Source organism: Vanellus vanellus (assembly GCF_965231255.1).
Source record: "Vanellus vanellus genome assembly, chromosome: 1".
Classification (NCBI taxonomy): domain Eukaryota; kingdom Metazoa; phylum Chordata; class Aves; order Charadriiformes; family Charadriidae; genus Vanellus; species Vanellus vanellus.
This window is the reverse complement of record NC_138905.1, coordinates 110,491,267-110,505,694: the sequence shown is the minus strand read 5'-3', so window position 1 is coordinate 110,505,694 and position 14,428 is coordinate 110,491,267. Positions and strand designations below refer to the sequence as shown.

At 38.0% G+C, this 14,428-nt stretch overlaps 1 protein-coding gene across 1 annotated transcript in view; it reads left to right on the top strand.

Moving 5' to 3' along the window:
• SAMSN1 (SAM domain, SH3 domain and nuclear localization signals 1) overlaps positions 1-12,646 on the top strand; it is a 34,492-nt gene extending 21,846 nt beyond the window's left edge. Inside the window, exons 6-8 of the mRNA XM_082489210.1 lie at positions 1,338-1,544; positions 2,575-2,725; positions 11,949-12,646. Coding sequence (XP_082345336.1) covers positions 1,338-1,544; positions 2,575-2,725; positions 11,949-12,154 — 564 coding nt within the window. The 3' untranslated portion in view covers positions 12,155-12,646. The remainder of the gene's footprint in view (positions 1-1,337; positions 1,545-2,574; positions 2,726-11,948) is intronic.
• The last annotated feature ends 1,782 nt before the right edge of the window (positions 12,647-14,428 follow it).

The following is a 14,428-nucleotide window of genomic DNA, read 5'->3' as shown; positions in this document are numbered from 1 at the left end:
TATCTCACAAAATTTCAGTACCCTGAATCTGAATTCAAAGTGCATCTGCAGCCTGGCTTAGAGCCACTGCCTAATCCTGATCTGCATCCACGTCTGAAGTTCCTGAGCCTCCATAAGTGTGTAGAATAGTATGTGTGCTTATAGACCTTTAAACAAATGTTTGTTTAGTTTCCATTTCAATGAGCTCATAGCTCTGATCTCTATATTTTAACAAAACCAGGTCACTGGAACACAGTGAATTTCATACTTGGGTTTGTACCAAAACTAGGGTGACTGTTTTACTTACTTGCAATTTTTTGTCCAGATCAGAAAAGATTTGAAAGTCTTGGATTTGTTAACAGATATTTTAACAAACTGAGTTTGATTTTTAAGTTTGTAACAGAATGCCAAATGAAGTCTGTACATGGGGAGTTGTTGGACAACTCTTTAAAGACTTTCAACTTTTTTATAAGTTCTGTGGTACCTGTCCAGAAGAGAGGACTCAATTCTGAGGCCATGGGAGCAAGTTGTGTGACTTACAAGGGAGCCTTTTCACTACAAGAATTACTCAGTGACTGTTTTGCTAAGCTGAGACCTTGGTTCCCACAGCGTGGCTGTAAACACCTTTACCAAAAAGCCCTCTTGAAGTTGCTGTGTTGTCTTTCTTTTTTGGGCTCGCATTTGCGATTGCATGCACAAGTGTGGAGAGCTAAAGCCTTCAGATCTGTCTGCTAAGGCACCTTCCACTATTTTCTCAGTCAATTGTGTTAATAGTAGTGGGAAAATTTGACAGTCCTTTGGAAAGGACTGACAGGAAGATATTACGGGAGTTAAATGTTCTTTATTGCCTTTGAGAAATGTAGCCAGTGTTTTTTACTGTAAAATCGGTAAAAGTCCACCTTTCACATAGATCAGCTATCAGATTTTGAAGACCCTTGAGATGCTGGATAATAAGATTATTGTATAAATAGTTCGGCACGTATTTGGAAAACAACCTCACAGTGTTCCTTTGCTTTTTGCACAAGCTATGCCCACTCCCAAGCTATGCCCACTATTCATGGCAAAAGTTGATTGCTGATGCAACCCTATGCCCTTTCAGGGACCAAGGGGAGCACAAAAAAGATGAAAGGTGCTGCTTATGCTCACCTCTCCTTTGCAAAGGTTTTAGAGATGACTAGCTCCATTTTCTGTACTTACTTGGCTGGGATGTTATACAAGCAAAGGAGCTAAATCTAGGTAAGTTAAGACTAGTTAAGATTCTCTGCTGTCTGTGCTTGTTTTGGTCCATAGAGGAAAAGCTACATATAACAAACCAGATGTGTAAGCAGTGGTGTCTTTTTTTTTTTTTATTGTTCTAGAAAGGAGACATTATAGATATCATCTGTAAAACCCCGATGGGCATATGGACAGGCATGTTGAACAACAAAGTAGGAAACTTCAAGTTCATTTACGTGGATATTATCTTGGAAGAGGAAGCTGCACCCAGAAAGATAAAGCCACACAGAGGAAGCAAAAGGACCAAGCCTAAAACATTGCAAGAGCTCCTGGATTGTGTCCACCTGCAGGTCAGCCAATGCATTTCCCAGCTGTATTCGAAACGTTTCATTTCTGTGTGCCTGGGTTTGGATGTCATTTGCAGGCAGAAGTAGAAAGGCAGGCTTCAGCAGTGTTGATGTCAGCAAAGCAGTTTCATGTCTTTTATCTGATGAGAGTGGCTTGTAGAACTGTGTTTTACCACATCATTTGGTTAGGCTAAGAGACTACACGCAAACAGGCATGGTGGTGAGCTCTCAAGCCACCATAACCTGATTGCGATTGTGTGCCTAAGGGTAGGAGGTGTGTGACTGTGGACACCACAGGGACTGTCTGCAGTCTGACTCCAGTGACAACATTTAGAATTTGGGGTTTTAATTTCTCATGATCTTTAGGGAGCAGCAGCCTTTCTGCACTATGCTCGTGTTGTTCCTCTCTCCCTCTCTGCAACCCTGGCTCTCGACTGAGTGTCAAAGCATAATTAGGTCATGATTTACCAGCAACATTTTTAATAACAGTTATTGCTTTTGTTCTGATGCAAAGACTCCTTTCCCTGGAGTACACGTAGGGTTTCATACCTTGTCAACACACAGCTCAAGGGGGACCATGTGTGACAGAGCACGGCTGAGGGCTCCCTCAGCTTCTCACCCTCACTTCTGTTGAAGGGGTCCTTCTGTGCAAAGGCAGAGCACGCCCTACCTCAGAGGCCTTCCTGGACCCAGCATGGGAGGCACTCTACGGGGTGACACACAAAAGTCCAGAAGCTCGGCAGATTCCATCATTTCTGGCAAAGCTCTGTCCTGGCCCAATTTGCTGCCATACTCTCAGACACCTCAGCCACGGATGATGGGATGGTCAAGAGGACCCCAAAGCATCTCCGCCTCTGTCCTCTCTGTCCTCTCTTGCTCTCCAGCTCTGGTTTTATGCCAAAGGCAGGTTGATCAGACTGGAGCATGGAGCCCATTGCAACCTGACAAAAAAGTATAAGAGAAATTGTGCTTATTCCTCTACTAAACATAGTGCTTGTTTACATGAGAGGATTTCCTTGCTTTTTTTTTGTAGGAATACGCCTCAACCCTCTTGCTAAATGGCTATGAAACTCTAGAGGACTTAAAGGATCTACACGAGAGCCACCTGATTGAATTAAATATTTCAAACCCAGAAGACAGGGCAAGATTGTTATCAGCAATTGAAAATCTACAAGACTGTGACAGTAAGTGTTCAAGCTTTTTTAAGAGTCATGTGCAAGTATTAATTGAAGAAACACATTTAAAGAAATAGCAATTCTTACATTGATCTGTTAAATGATTTTTCTTTTAGATACAAAACATGGAGTCAAATGCTTTTCTTATTTGTTCAGATAGCAAACTGTACATCTCTTCTAGATATATACGATTACTATACTAGTAACACATGAATGATTTAAAATTTCTCATTTATAGGTCCTAAACTAGAGATTGGCAGCAGCTAGTGCTTGAGAACAACTCTATTTATGGTTGGGGAACCAACCCCCAGAGAGTTTAAGTGACTTCCTAAAAGTCACAAGGTCTGTGAAAGAGCAGAAAATAAAACCTTCCAAACTCTGCGCTAATATATTAACCAAAAAAAGAGATTATTTCAAATTGCTACAGTATTTTCTTTAGTTTTTTAATTGACTTTCTGCAGAAGAATGTAGTGTTTTCTTCCCTTACTTCATCCCACACTTAAATCCTTATCCAAATCAGTTTCATTTGTAGGAAGGTTTAAAAAAAAAAAAAAAAGAAAAAACAACCCCCCAAAAAACCCAAACAAAAACAACCAACAAAAATCTAACAGCTGGTTTGCATTCTTTTCTCAAAATGAATCTGACTCAAGCTTCCACTGAACTTCTGAAAGCTGATCATATGGTGTGTGTATTGATCACCATTATGTGTTCTTCACTTCTTCTTTTCACTGGGAGTGGAAAACTAGGATACAGAACAGAAAGTACTGTTCTCATGATATTTTCATGATAGTTCCAGCCTGACCTCTAATTTTTAATAATTTATGTCAAGTTCCCCGAAACTTCAGCTAAGCCTCTACTTAATCAGACACTCAACCAAAACAGACGTTTTTCTCTTCACTAATTGTGCATACTCACCACCTATCCTGAGCTGTCATTTAATCAGTTGTGCAATTGAGAAGCATCTGAAAGAAAGAAAAGGAGACCTGGAAAAGCAATGACTTCCTGGGATATTTTAATACGAGTTCTTGTCAGCTCTCCATTCTTTCTCTCTTCAGTAGATAGGTCACATTCCATTTCTCACTCAGCACATGTACATACATATGCACATACCTGCAAGTAGCCGTATACCCTATGTGCATCAGTACATAAATCTGGGTTTTTAAGAATGCCTTTTGCTACCTCCTTCATTCAACTTTCTCTGCAGATGTTCTCTAATCTCCCTCTTTGGGTCTTTGCTGACCTGTTTTTTCAACTATTTGTTTGGGGGTTTTTTGGGACCTCATTTGTATGTGCAGTCTTTCCTGTTCTTAGTCAGCATCCAGGGAAAGGTAAGATTCATGCAAACATGTTGGAGAGGTATTTAAAGGGTTTTCTTTGCCCACCGGGATCAGTACTTCTTTCTGGTCTATAGCTTTGTGAGATGATAGGCTAGAAAAGGACTCTTGATGGGATGTCTATGTAGTAGTGACTGAAAGAGTGAATCCAGAAGAAAGAGAGTTACATTTTCCAAGAATTGTATTGCAGGCATCCAGCTGGAAATCGTCTGAAAATATGTTCATCCTCCTAGTTTGCCCTTAAACTGTGTATACATATACTTGTGTATACTTCTTGGTAACCAGCCTTGCTGCACTTTCTGCACCTTTTATTGTGTATGTTTTTCTACATCAGTATTTAAGATTAAAAAAAAAAAAAAATTAATGAAAAACACTAGATTGTAGTTTTGCATCAGTGTGAAAAACAAAACCAAAACATAATGGTTTTTAACAGACCACACAAGTGTCAAACTATTCTGGAGTGGAGTGGGTATGGTTTACTATTTACATTCTTCCAGTAACAAAAGCGTAGCAAGCAGCCTTAGACACCTAACCTTTTTAGAAGATGACACCAAGTTTTTCTTTTTGTGAAGATGCCTTAGCACTTAATATTCTGCATACACCTGTGCAAGGACCAAACCTAAGAAGGTCCTTGCATATCCCATACAATGAAAATTAATAAATTTACCTTAATTATCCAAATAAGGTTCCTCCTAATTGACAGCATGGGATTAAGTCACTTCTCCAGGCAAAACAGTGTCCCTGATGTTATCTGTATGGTAGTTTAATAGTTTAAATTCTTGTAATGGTTCTGGAAATAATAACATTAAATCTTATGAAGTGGCCCATGCTTCAAAATCAGTGATGACACTGTAGTCTTAGATTGAGATGAAATTAATATTTGCTCCACATCCACTTTAGATAGGTATAACCAATCTTTCTAGTATTATTCAATAAAATAATATTCCCAGAATTTATGAATACACATGGGGACCAGAACCAAGACAGCTTTATATACCATGCCAGCTATAAGCATTCATTTAAGTCTAATTGAGTTTCATAAGACTCATGTATATTTTAAGGTAAGCCACGCATAAATACCTTCCTGGTTTGAGGTACTGTCTTGAATGAGGACTGAATCAAATCCTTGCCTTATCTGGTTGCCAAAGGTTCATAGCGTCTGTCACGTGACTGGTAGCAACAGAACAGAATTTAACAACTTGCTCTAAAAAGGAGGATACTAAAGACTAAAACTGATAGAAGCCATCTGCTAAGTCGTTACAACGAAAGACAGGGAGTCAAGATGATCTTGGGGATAAGCTCAGCGTGAGCCTGACTTCATCTGAATCATTTGACCTCTTTGTCCTTCTGTCAATCTGATTGGAAAATTGGGTTGAAAGAGCCAGGTGCTACTGTGAGAGTGAATTCTGCATCTGAACTGAACTTTCCTAGGTCAATATTTTTTTTTCCTAAATGGGCATGACTCATTCCAGCATAAATGATTTTTTAATTAAAATTGATTTTCTGCATTGCTTAGAAGTGAGCAGCATAATTACCCACAGCTACAAGGTAATCTGTTTACTGGCCAAGAGTATTTTAGATGTAAGTTCAGCACTCTTCCAGGTAAAAGTTCACTGTTTTTATAAGTTTTGTGAAAAAATATACGGAGGCCGTAGACCATATTTACTGTTCTAAGCCCATCTTTCTTATAGAGCTAGAGAGATTTCCATACCTCTGCATTACATTTGTGCTTCCATGAAGCATGACTTTGAGTAATGGATGGAGCCTGAGGTATGGTCCGCAGTTGAAATGCAAGGGTTTCTGAGTTTTTGTGACTCTGCTGTTATTCAGAACAGCCAAGCGTGCTGGAACATAGCCTCATTTTACTAGAGTCTACTATAAACGTAGTAAAACAAGATTTAATTTTTCTTTAATGTGATATCTGATATTGTGAAATGTTCAGATGTTTTTGCAGGGCTTTTAATTTCTTTTTCTTTCCTTGGATTTTTCTGGACATTTATTGTGTTATACTAAGTGATTTCTTCACGTCACGTACTTGTGACTATATAATTAATGTTGCAGAATAAACAGTCATTGAGTTTTCTAACCAAAAGACCTGCAGCAGTGGTTTCCACATTAGGTGCTCCTTAAAGCCATCCAAAATGTAGGATTTCTGGCAACGAGAATATTTTCATCTTACATTTGATTTAGACCTGAATGAATTTGAAAGGAAAAACTTTACCCATCTCATACCAGGAATTAAAAAGTCAGTTTTATTAAGCAAATACTACCACATAGCAGATTTTAAGGAGACTTGCTTCCTGGTACTGCACCATCTTCTTTCTACCTTTCCTGGGAGTCCAGGCCCAAATTCACCATCAAGTACTTCACGTAGCAAGGCTATCCTAGAACTGCAAGGTCTTGTAAGCTGCTCGTGACCTTCCCCACCCCCTAGATCTCTTTTTAGATTTTCTGTAAGTTGATCAGACCAATATATTTGGGACAAAATGATTGGTTTCCATGAATTCATGGCTGGGGAGAAAAAAAAAAGCTCTTTTTCATCAAGTATTTCTTAATAGCTTTCCATTCTTCTCCCAGATGGCTTCTAGACAGGAGATGGATGTCTGTGCTTTTGTAGGATGCTATTTTTAAAGTGAAGCAGTTGCTGGATGGTTAATGAATAAAGTAATAACAGAAGTTTAGAACTTTTTTCTTGACTGCTGTCTTGCTTCCCAGGACACACGTTTTTGTGTGTGCAAAATAGCCTTGACTCTCTTCTCACTGAGATGATGTAAATCAAGAGGTCCACTCCTGAAGTCCAGTGGGTTACATTACTCTGAAGCTATTCTGGATTAAAGAAGAATTAGACTTCACTGGATGTGTGCGTACAGTAATTTTATAGAAAAAAAAAAGGTGCATATGTGCAATTTGGGAGATAGTATTTTACGCTTATCTCCCCAAACCCATTTCCTTAGCTTATGTTTTATATTGAAGTGCCATATCATACTCAAAATCCCACTGCCAGTATCAGATAAGGTTTGCTCCTTATTTATTGTACCTGGACAGCAAGATAGCAGATCACTGAGGACAGGACTTTCACTTCTCATTTGCGTTCCTTACATGAGGACCTAGGATCAAGAGTACCATTTGGCCTCAAGTTACGCTAGGGGAGGTTTAGACTGGATATTAGGAAAAAATTCTTCATGGAAAGGGTTATCAAACATTGGAACAGGCTGCCCAGGGAAGTGGTGGAATCACCATACCTGGAGGTATTTAAAAGACTGGCAGACGTGGTATTTAGGGATATAGTTTATTGGTGGACTGGCAGTGTTAGTGTTGATGGTTGAACTTGATGATCTTAAATGTCCCTTCCAACCTAGACGATTCCATGATTCTATGATTTTACACTGGGCAGTTCCTTTAAGTATGTGGGATTACACAATACCATGTCAAGGTGAAATAGTGCTCAAAAACAATCTCCCCTTCTGTAATGTGGTGCAACTCATTGACATGGACATAATATTTCCTGATTTCCCAAGGAAGCTCATCCTTGCATGCATATTAGTATTGTTAACCTTTTTTCAGGCACATCTGTTTGCTTGCAGATTTTAGAGAAAAAAAAAAACAACAAAGCTTTTCATTTCTGTTTCCATCAGAGACTCTCCTCTCACATCAGTTCAGTATCCCTCCCAGAAAAGCTATGCACTGACTTCAGTGAGTGTAATTTTTTAAGTTGCATGTCAGTGAATACCCCCAAAAGGTTTACTCCTTTGAGTCCCCAAAGTATTGCATGTGTTTACAGACCCACTTCAGGTTTCTGTGCTTCTTTTTCAAGAAGTATTGCCCTTTACTGCTTCAAAATGATCCTTTCTGAGTTTAATGCTTTATGAGTTTTCATTTCATTTTGATAATTGGGTGGTCTAACTGATACAGGCACTACAGGTTGATACATGGCCTTCATACGTACCTAGGAGGTCTAACACCAGCCTTGGAGACACACTTTGTTCTACAGCATTGCGCTGCTGCATACATCACTGCTGCACCTTCCAGGAAAGCATGCAAGTGACTCAGCCTAAAGCCCCGTGCTACTAGCCCAGTTCTCCTTCTGGGCAAAACTCATGAAGGCAAACTCTCAGACGGCACACTCATGAAGTACGGCTTGCTGATGGGTCACCTGTTTTTTTTTCCAAGACAAAATCCAAGCCTCCTGCCACTCATCTGGTTTAAACTGACAGAACTGCATGGGAGCCAGTGTGACCTCAGTACAGTCTTGAGCTGAATTGCCTTAAACCTAAGCTTAAAGTGCCTTCCTAATCAGGATTTTAAACTCATTAAAAAAGGAAAAAAAACTGGTGAAGGAAAGAAAGAGATCTATCCCTGCGTGTGGGAGGCACATCTATGTCATTGAACGACAAATATTCGTTTCAAAGATCAAAATAGCAGGGAAGATAAGTATGCATCATACATCTATTACCAATGCTAAAGACCTCACTTTTTTTTTTTTTCAGAAGTCCAAATATAATCTTACCGTCTAAAGTAGTATTAGACTATACGTGTCAAAATGATGCATATCTTGGACTCTTCTGGCCATATCATAGACAACAGTGACTGAAAGCTATTTATCTCATATGAAACTGCTTTACTGTAGAAAAATGATAGGACTTCCATTTGTTGATAAGGTAGTTATTTCTGATGATTCTGCAACATCTAACAGCGGTTTAATTTTATCAACTCCTGTTTCCTGTGCACTGTATCTTTCTTCTGATGTCCAAAAGATTAAGACAGTAAACTTACCTTTACTAATGTGAACCCTGAACATATACGTGCTAGAGGAAGGAATTAAGTAGAACTGAATGTAAGAGCCAAAAGCTAAAACAAAACAAAACAAAAAACCCCATAGTTTCTTTTCTCATGAAGCAACATCTAAAGTTGTATGCTACATATATTTATAATACTCAGTATCCTGTGCAAGTGGTTTAGTAATTGCTGCATAATATTTAAGGCTGCTTTAAAGAGGGGAAAAAAAAGTGCCGAAGTTTGCTTTCAGTCTTTTCTTCTTAAATATGGGTGAGTTTTCTTCAACTTTTTCTGCTGAGAATGAAAAATAGAAAATTTAATATATTCACTGTCTCAAACACCTGAACTTTTTTGTTTTCAGGTTTTCATGTAAAAAATTCTTCTACTGTTATGGGAGGAGATAGAAGTTTTACATTTCTGTATGTTTTCTAAATAGAAATTTCTTTTTCTCCTAATTGATCTAAATTTGGATTTTAAAAAATCTCAGTTCCAGGCTTGTCTGTGTTTTTTTTCCCCTGAAAGATACAATGGAAAGACATTGCTACAAAATAATTTAGGATCTGTTTTTCACATAGGAACTACACAGATTATCACAACTATTTACAGGGCACTAATATACTGACTGAAACTGTATTTTTTTTATAATCCACTAGTTAGTTGGTCTTTTTTCCATTGTAAAACAAACAGAGTGGATGGAGGTTCCTCTTTGACCTTGAAAATGTAAACAGGATTAACACTTTCTAGGTCACCGCTTGCCAGGGCAGCAGATGATGCTACAGAAGCTGATAAAAGTACCGGCAAGCAGCATTAGGCTGATGAGGGGATTACAGCGGAGGGCAGAGGAGCCCTGCCCGCAACCACGCAGGAGGACCTCACCCAGCCATGGGCTGAGCTCTGTCAACCCACAGTGACCAAGACCTGGGTCGTCTTGGCGCCGGCGGGATGGGTGCAAGGAGCTAATGACACAGTTTAGACAAGGCTTTCCTGGGGCATCTGCCGTTATTTGTGCTAAACTACTTCTGTTGCTACTAATAGCAGCAATAATACCTTCACTGGTGTAATGCCTTTTGTAATTCCTTCCTGACTTAAATCAGAAATCAATTGGACCCTACGTGACCAAATATTTTCCCTGCAAAGAGAGATAACATTTGACATGACAAACTATGTTCTGTAAGGTGAGAAGGAGATCAAACAGTTACAGTTATCAATTAAATCTGATGAAAGGTGTACTCTTTCACGCAAGTGCAATTAACCATTAAATTTATTTAAGAACAAGGTGGGACTCCTATTCTTTGAAAAGTATTTAAAGTAATCAGAAATCTTTTTTTTTCTTATTTTTTTTAATACATAAGCTTATGCCTATAACCTATTTATGCAAAAATAACTAAGTTGAGACATTAGATTCTTGTCTTGAAAATCATAGTACTTTATTAACTTAATTAGGCAACTGAAAATCAGAAAATATTAAACAGAAATCAGTCCACACAAATCTACAAGACTTCCATCAGGACCTAGAAATAATTCTCAATATATCAAAATGCTTTATGAAATAAGTTCATTGAAATTTTACCCAATGACAACTGACTCTCCTGCTGTTCCATTTCAATATTTCAGAGTGAAACACTTCCAATTTTACTTTCTAGTTTATTCTTTGCGATACCATATAACATAAGATTTAAAAAAAAAATAATCGAATTGTAAATCTTTCCCATGTTGCAAAAGCTTATAATTTCCAACAACTGAAACAAATGTCAATACCAATTTTCCTTGTGGAAATTTTATAATTCTGGGATTCAACCCTGGATCTAAACTAGATTAAGATTTTGACGAAGGATAAAATCCTTCATGAACTAGGACTTCCACTCTGTCTGTACTTGACAGCTTAAATCTGACTAAAGATTTGAAGCTAACTAACTACTTAACCATTGAGTAACAAGTCAAGTGAAATAAGGGAACTTTCTTTGCAAAAGCAAAAAAAGTTCCATTTTTCTGAAGGGTTAAAATCTGGAGTAAATCCATCTGTTTCCTGTGAGATTTCTTCCTTATACTTTGTTTTGAAATCAAGCTGCAGTTTGAAGTAAAAATCCAGTTACAGGAGGGCGATAAGGAAAGAGAAAAATATGAAAGGGGAAGATTTTATATTTTATGTCTTGTTTTCTGAAGAAATTTACTCTGAGTAAATATCATGTATTTCACAGCCAGAAAATACGAACACGAACTTTAACCACAAGATATATTAGATTCATGATATACAGGTATATCCTGTCTGCAAGGCACAAGCTTGTTGAGCTTTTTTTGAGGGGTCTGTTGATACTCTCCCTGAGTTGCAGATTTTTGGGTTTGAATAGATTAGTCGTACAGCAGCTAAACAAGGACAAGCTATTTGCAAGATAATTTGCCTCTACTTAGTTTTGGAACAGTGTTCAAAAACCATACAGCAGGAGTTAGGCATCTTAGCTTTCTCTGAGGCCTTTGTGTTTTGGAAAATAACCTTTTGGATAACAAGTTAATCTTAGGAAGTTTCCGTCAGCCATCCACTCCCGCTGAAATGCCCAGTGCTTTAGAAAACCTGATTACGACGTCTTTATGCCGAGCACTTCCGAAGACCAGCGCATTATATCTCACTACACAGTGCACAGAGTAGGTAAAATGTTGGGCGTTACATTCAAAAGACACAACACCTATAATGCAATGTGTTATAAACAAGGCGCAGTAGGCTACACGATTAATTGCATAAGCAGGCTCTGGAATACACGAGTGTGGGAGGGGAAAAGCTGCCACATCTACTGTGGGCATGGTGACCACGCGTGGGGACTGTTGCACCTGCGGACAGCCCAAAGGACCTCAGTCTAAAGGATATGGCCAAAGTCTCTGATTCATATATGAGCAATATACTGCAGGATCAAAGCCAACCTCAACATCAGCTTAGATGTTGTTATACTCATGTAATCATATTTTTAGTTCTTTGATGTTGAGGTTTGAGAAAAGATACTGATCTAGTCATGTGTATATACCAACTCGGTTTCTACAGTTCTTCAAGATAAGTCATGTTTCTATCTCAAACTCTTTCCCAGGATACTTATTTTGACAATTTTTTTTCTTTCTTTTTCTGTTTTTTCTAGTTGAACAACAGCAGAAAAGTGAGGGTGGTCAGGAGACACGGAGCTTAAGCCCTCACCATGGCTTCGACAAATCACAGTTAAATGACTGCCCAAGAGATTCTGGCTGTTACATCTCATCAGAAAATTCAGATAATGGTAAAGAAGAAGTAGATCCAGAAACCCTGTCTGACATGGTGCAGTCAATAACCATCACCGAGTCAAACTGATTTAGTCCTGCTGCTTTCCTGCATATTTTCAGAAAAGACAATCAGATTTGCCGGTACGATGGCGCAGAAGCAGAACACAAAATATCCACAACACAGAAAATCGACTTCTGTCTGATGTACGATGTTCTATACTGTTTAACATGTGGACACTTGATAGCTAAATGTTAGCTGATAATAAGAATATCTCATGTTTTTCTTTTCAATGAATCCCCAGACATTTCACTGAAAAAGTTTATACATATGTATTTATAAATATTTGTACAGTAAATGCATTTTCTACAATAATAGAGAATTGTTTTAGGTAGTGGTACATAAGCTGGACATGTTCATTTCTGGAACTGTCCAAAATGTAAATATTGTACATATTTATTTTTAAAAGACACGGATTAATTACACTGTCTCTATTTTCAGATGTGTTTTGCTGATATTTGTACAGAACGTATTTTCACTGATATATCATCATAATAAAAAGGTGGATACATTCACATCCTACTTTGAAAAGTACTAAGCTACTTCTCATTAATATTAAAGCTGTTTCATACCATTCTTCTCCAAAATGGTCTCTAAAGTAGACTACCACCTCCTACACTTTATCCTGGAGGCACGAAAGAACTGTAGTGGGAATCTGAATCAAGCTCTCTGTGTTCATTATCTTTTAGAGAACATAGCCTTTTGAATGGCTTATGCACTGGCAATTTCTTTATTGTTATTTCACACCTGTTCTCATTCTTCCCAAGCATTATACAGAGAATGCAAGCTTGGAGCAAAAGAATCAGTATCAACGCTACGCTTTTATGATCATTTTTTGTGAAGCTCTTGCCTTTTTGTGTATTGTGTGACGTTTGTTAATAGAGTATTTGTTTGTATACAAAACTCAGAAGATAATATGGTTATTGTGCACTATTGTCTTTCATATGAGATATTATTGTCATTCCCCAGTATATTTTGCACTGGACTACATATTTTAACTGCCTGTCTTCTTTTAGAGTACTTCCTTCAAAAATACAGAATCATGCGTTTGAACCCTTTAGAAACTACTTGACTTTTAATGTGGTCATTACATTTCAAAGACTGCTCTGTTGTAAGACTAGCGCAGTAAATGGCAACTCCACCGAGCATTTTTATCATGCATAATAATCTGTGTATCAAATCAATAGAGAAACTTTTTGCTCACCAATTAGTCACACAATTTTCATAATTTAAGGCATTTTGCATTAATGTTAAAAAGTTTCCACATATTGCTGACAGCTTAAAAGAAAATCACCTTCAGAGGAGATGAAACATGGAAAGTTCCGCTCTAAAAAGAGTATTTCTGAAGGAGCTATAAACAAATGGAAAGATTTTCTCCCTTTCTTTTTTTTTTTTTCCAATGGAAATGCTTTCTGTAGTTTTCATGACCCCTTAAATGGCTACTGCTGTCAGACTCCTAATACACAGATCTGCCTTGAAGGTGATAGTATAAAAAGGGCAATTTTAGAAAATTGTAGTAACTAGATTTCAAAGCTTTGGAATAAATAATGTCTGTTTAGAAAAATAAACAAGAATGAGAGATGTTATGATTTGTTTCTGGTTTTAACTTACTTTTTACACTGGTGACAATATCGCCATCGTTTAGCAGCAATGACCATGTACTGCCCAGCATGGTGGGCATCCTTCAGGGATGAAGTACGTGAGAGCTTGTATCAAGCAGCTATATTTGGTTTTTAACACTTTCCTAACCAGTAGAGTGTCATGACACACAATACTGACTTTACTTTATATGACTTCAATAACTTTTTCTGAAATAATATATTTGGATGTTCTATCAACTCCTTATTGTAGGGAAGGACTAAAGTCAGCTTGAATTCCTCTAAGAGGGGCTTATGTTTTGGCTTTCGCAGCAGAGGTGTTTCGTCTTCAGGTTGCTTCTATCTAGACATCTGTGAAATTGCTGAATCTGTGAAAATATGTCGATGTGAGCTTAAATATGATTATGACTGTCAAGAAACAACTCAGCCAGGTCAAGGACTAACAACCACAGGGACCAGAGATGTACCGTGATACAAATACTCTGAGAAACGCATAGGTTTGCAAATGAAAATAGGCCTCCCTAACTCGGTACAGTGAGACAGGCATGGCTTTCAACAGAGCACAACACCCAACAGCTGCTGCTGTTTTACAGGAATCAAACCCTGCATAATTTGGGCTGATGGCAAGAGGATAAACGTTTATGGCCAACTAGTTGGTAACTATGGGCATGAGCTGTGGTTTAACCACTCCTGTCTCTAATCAGTA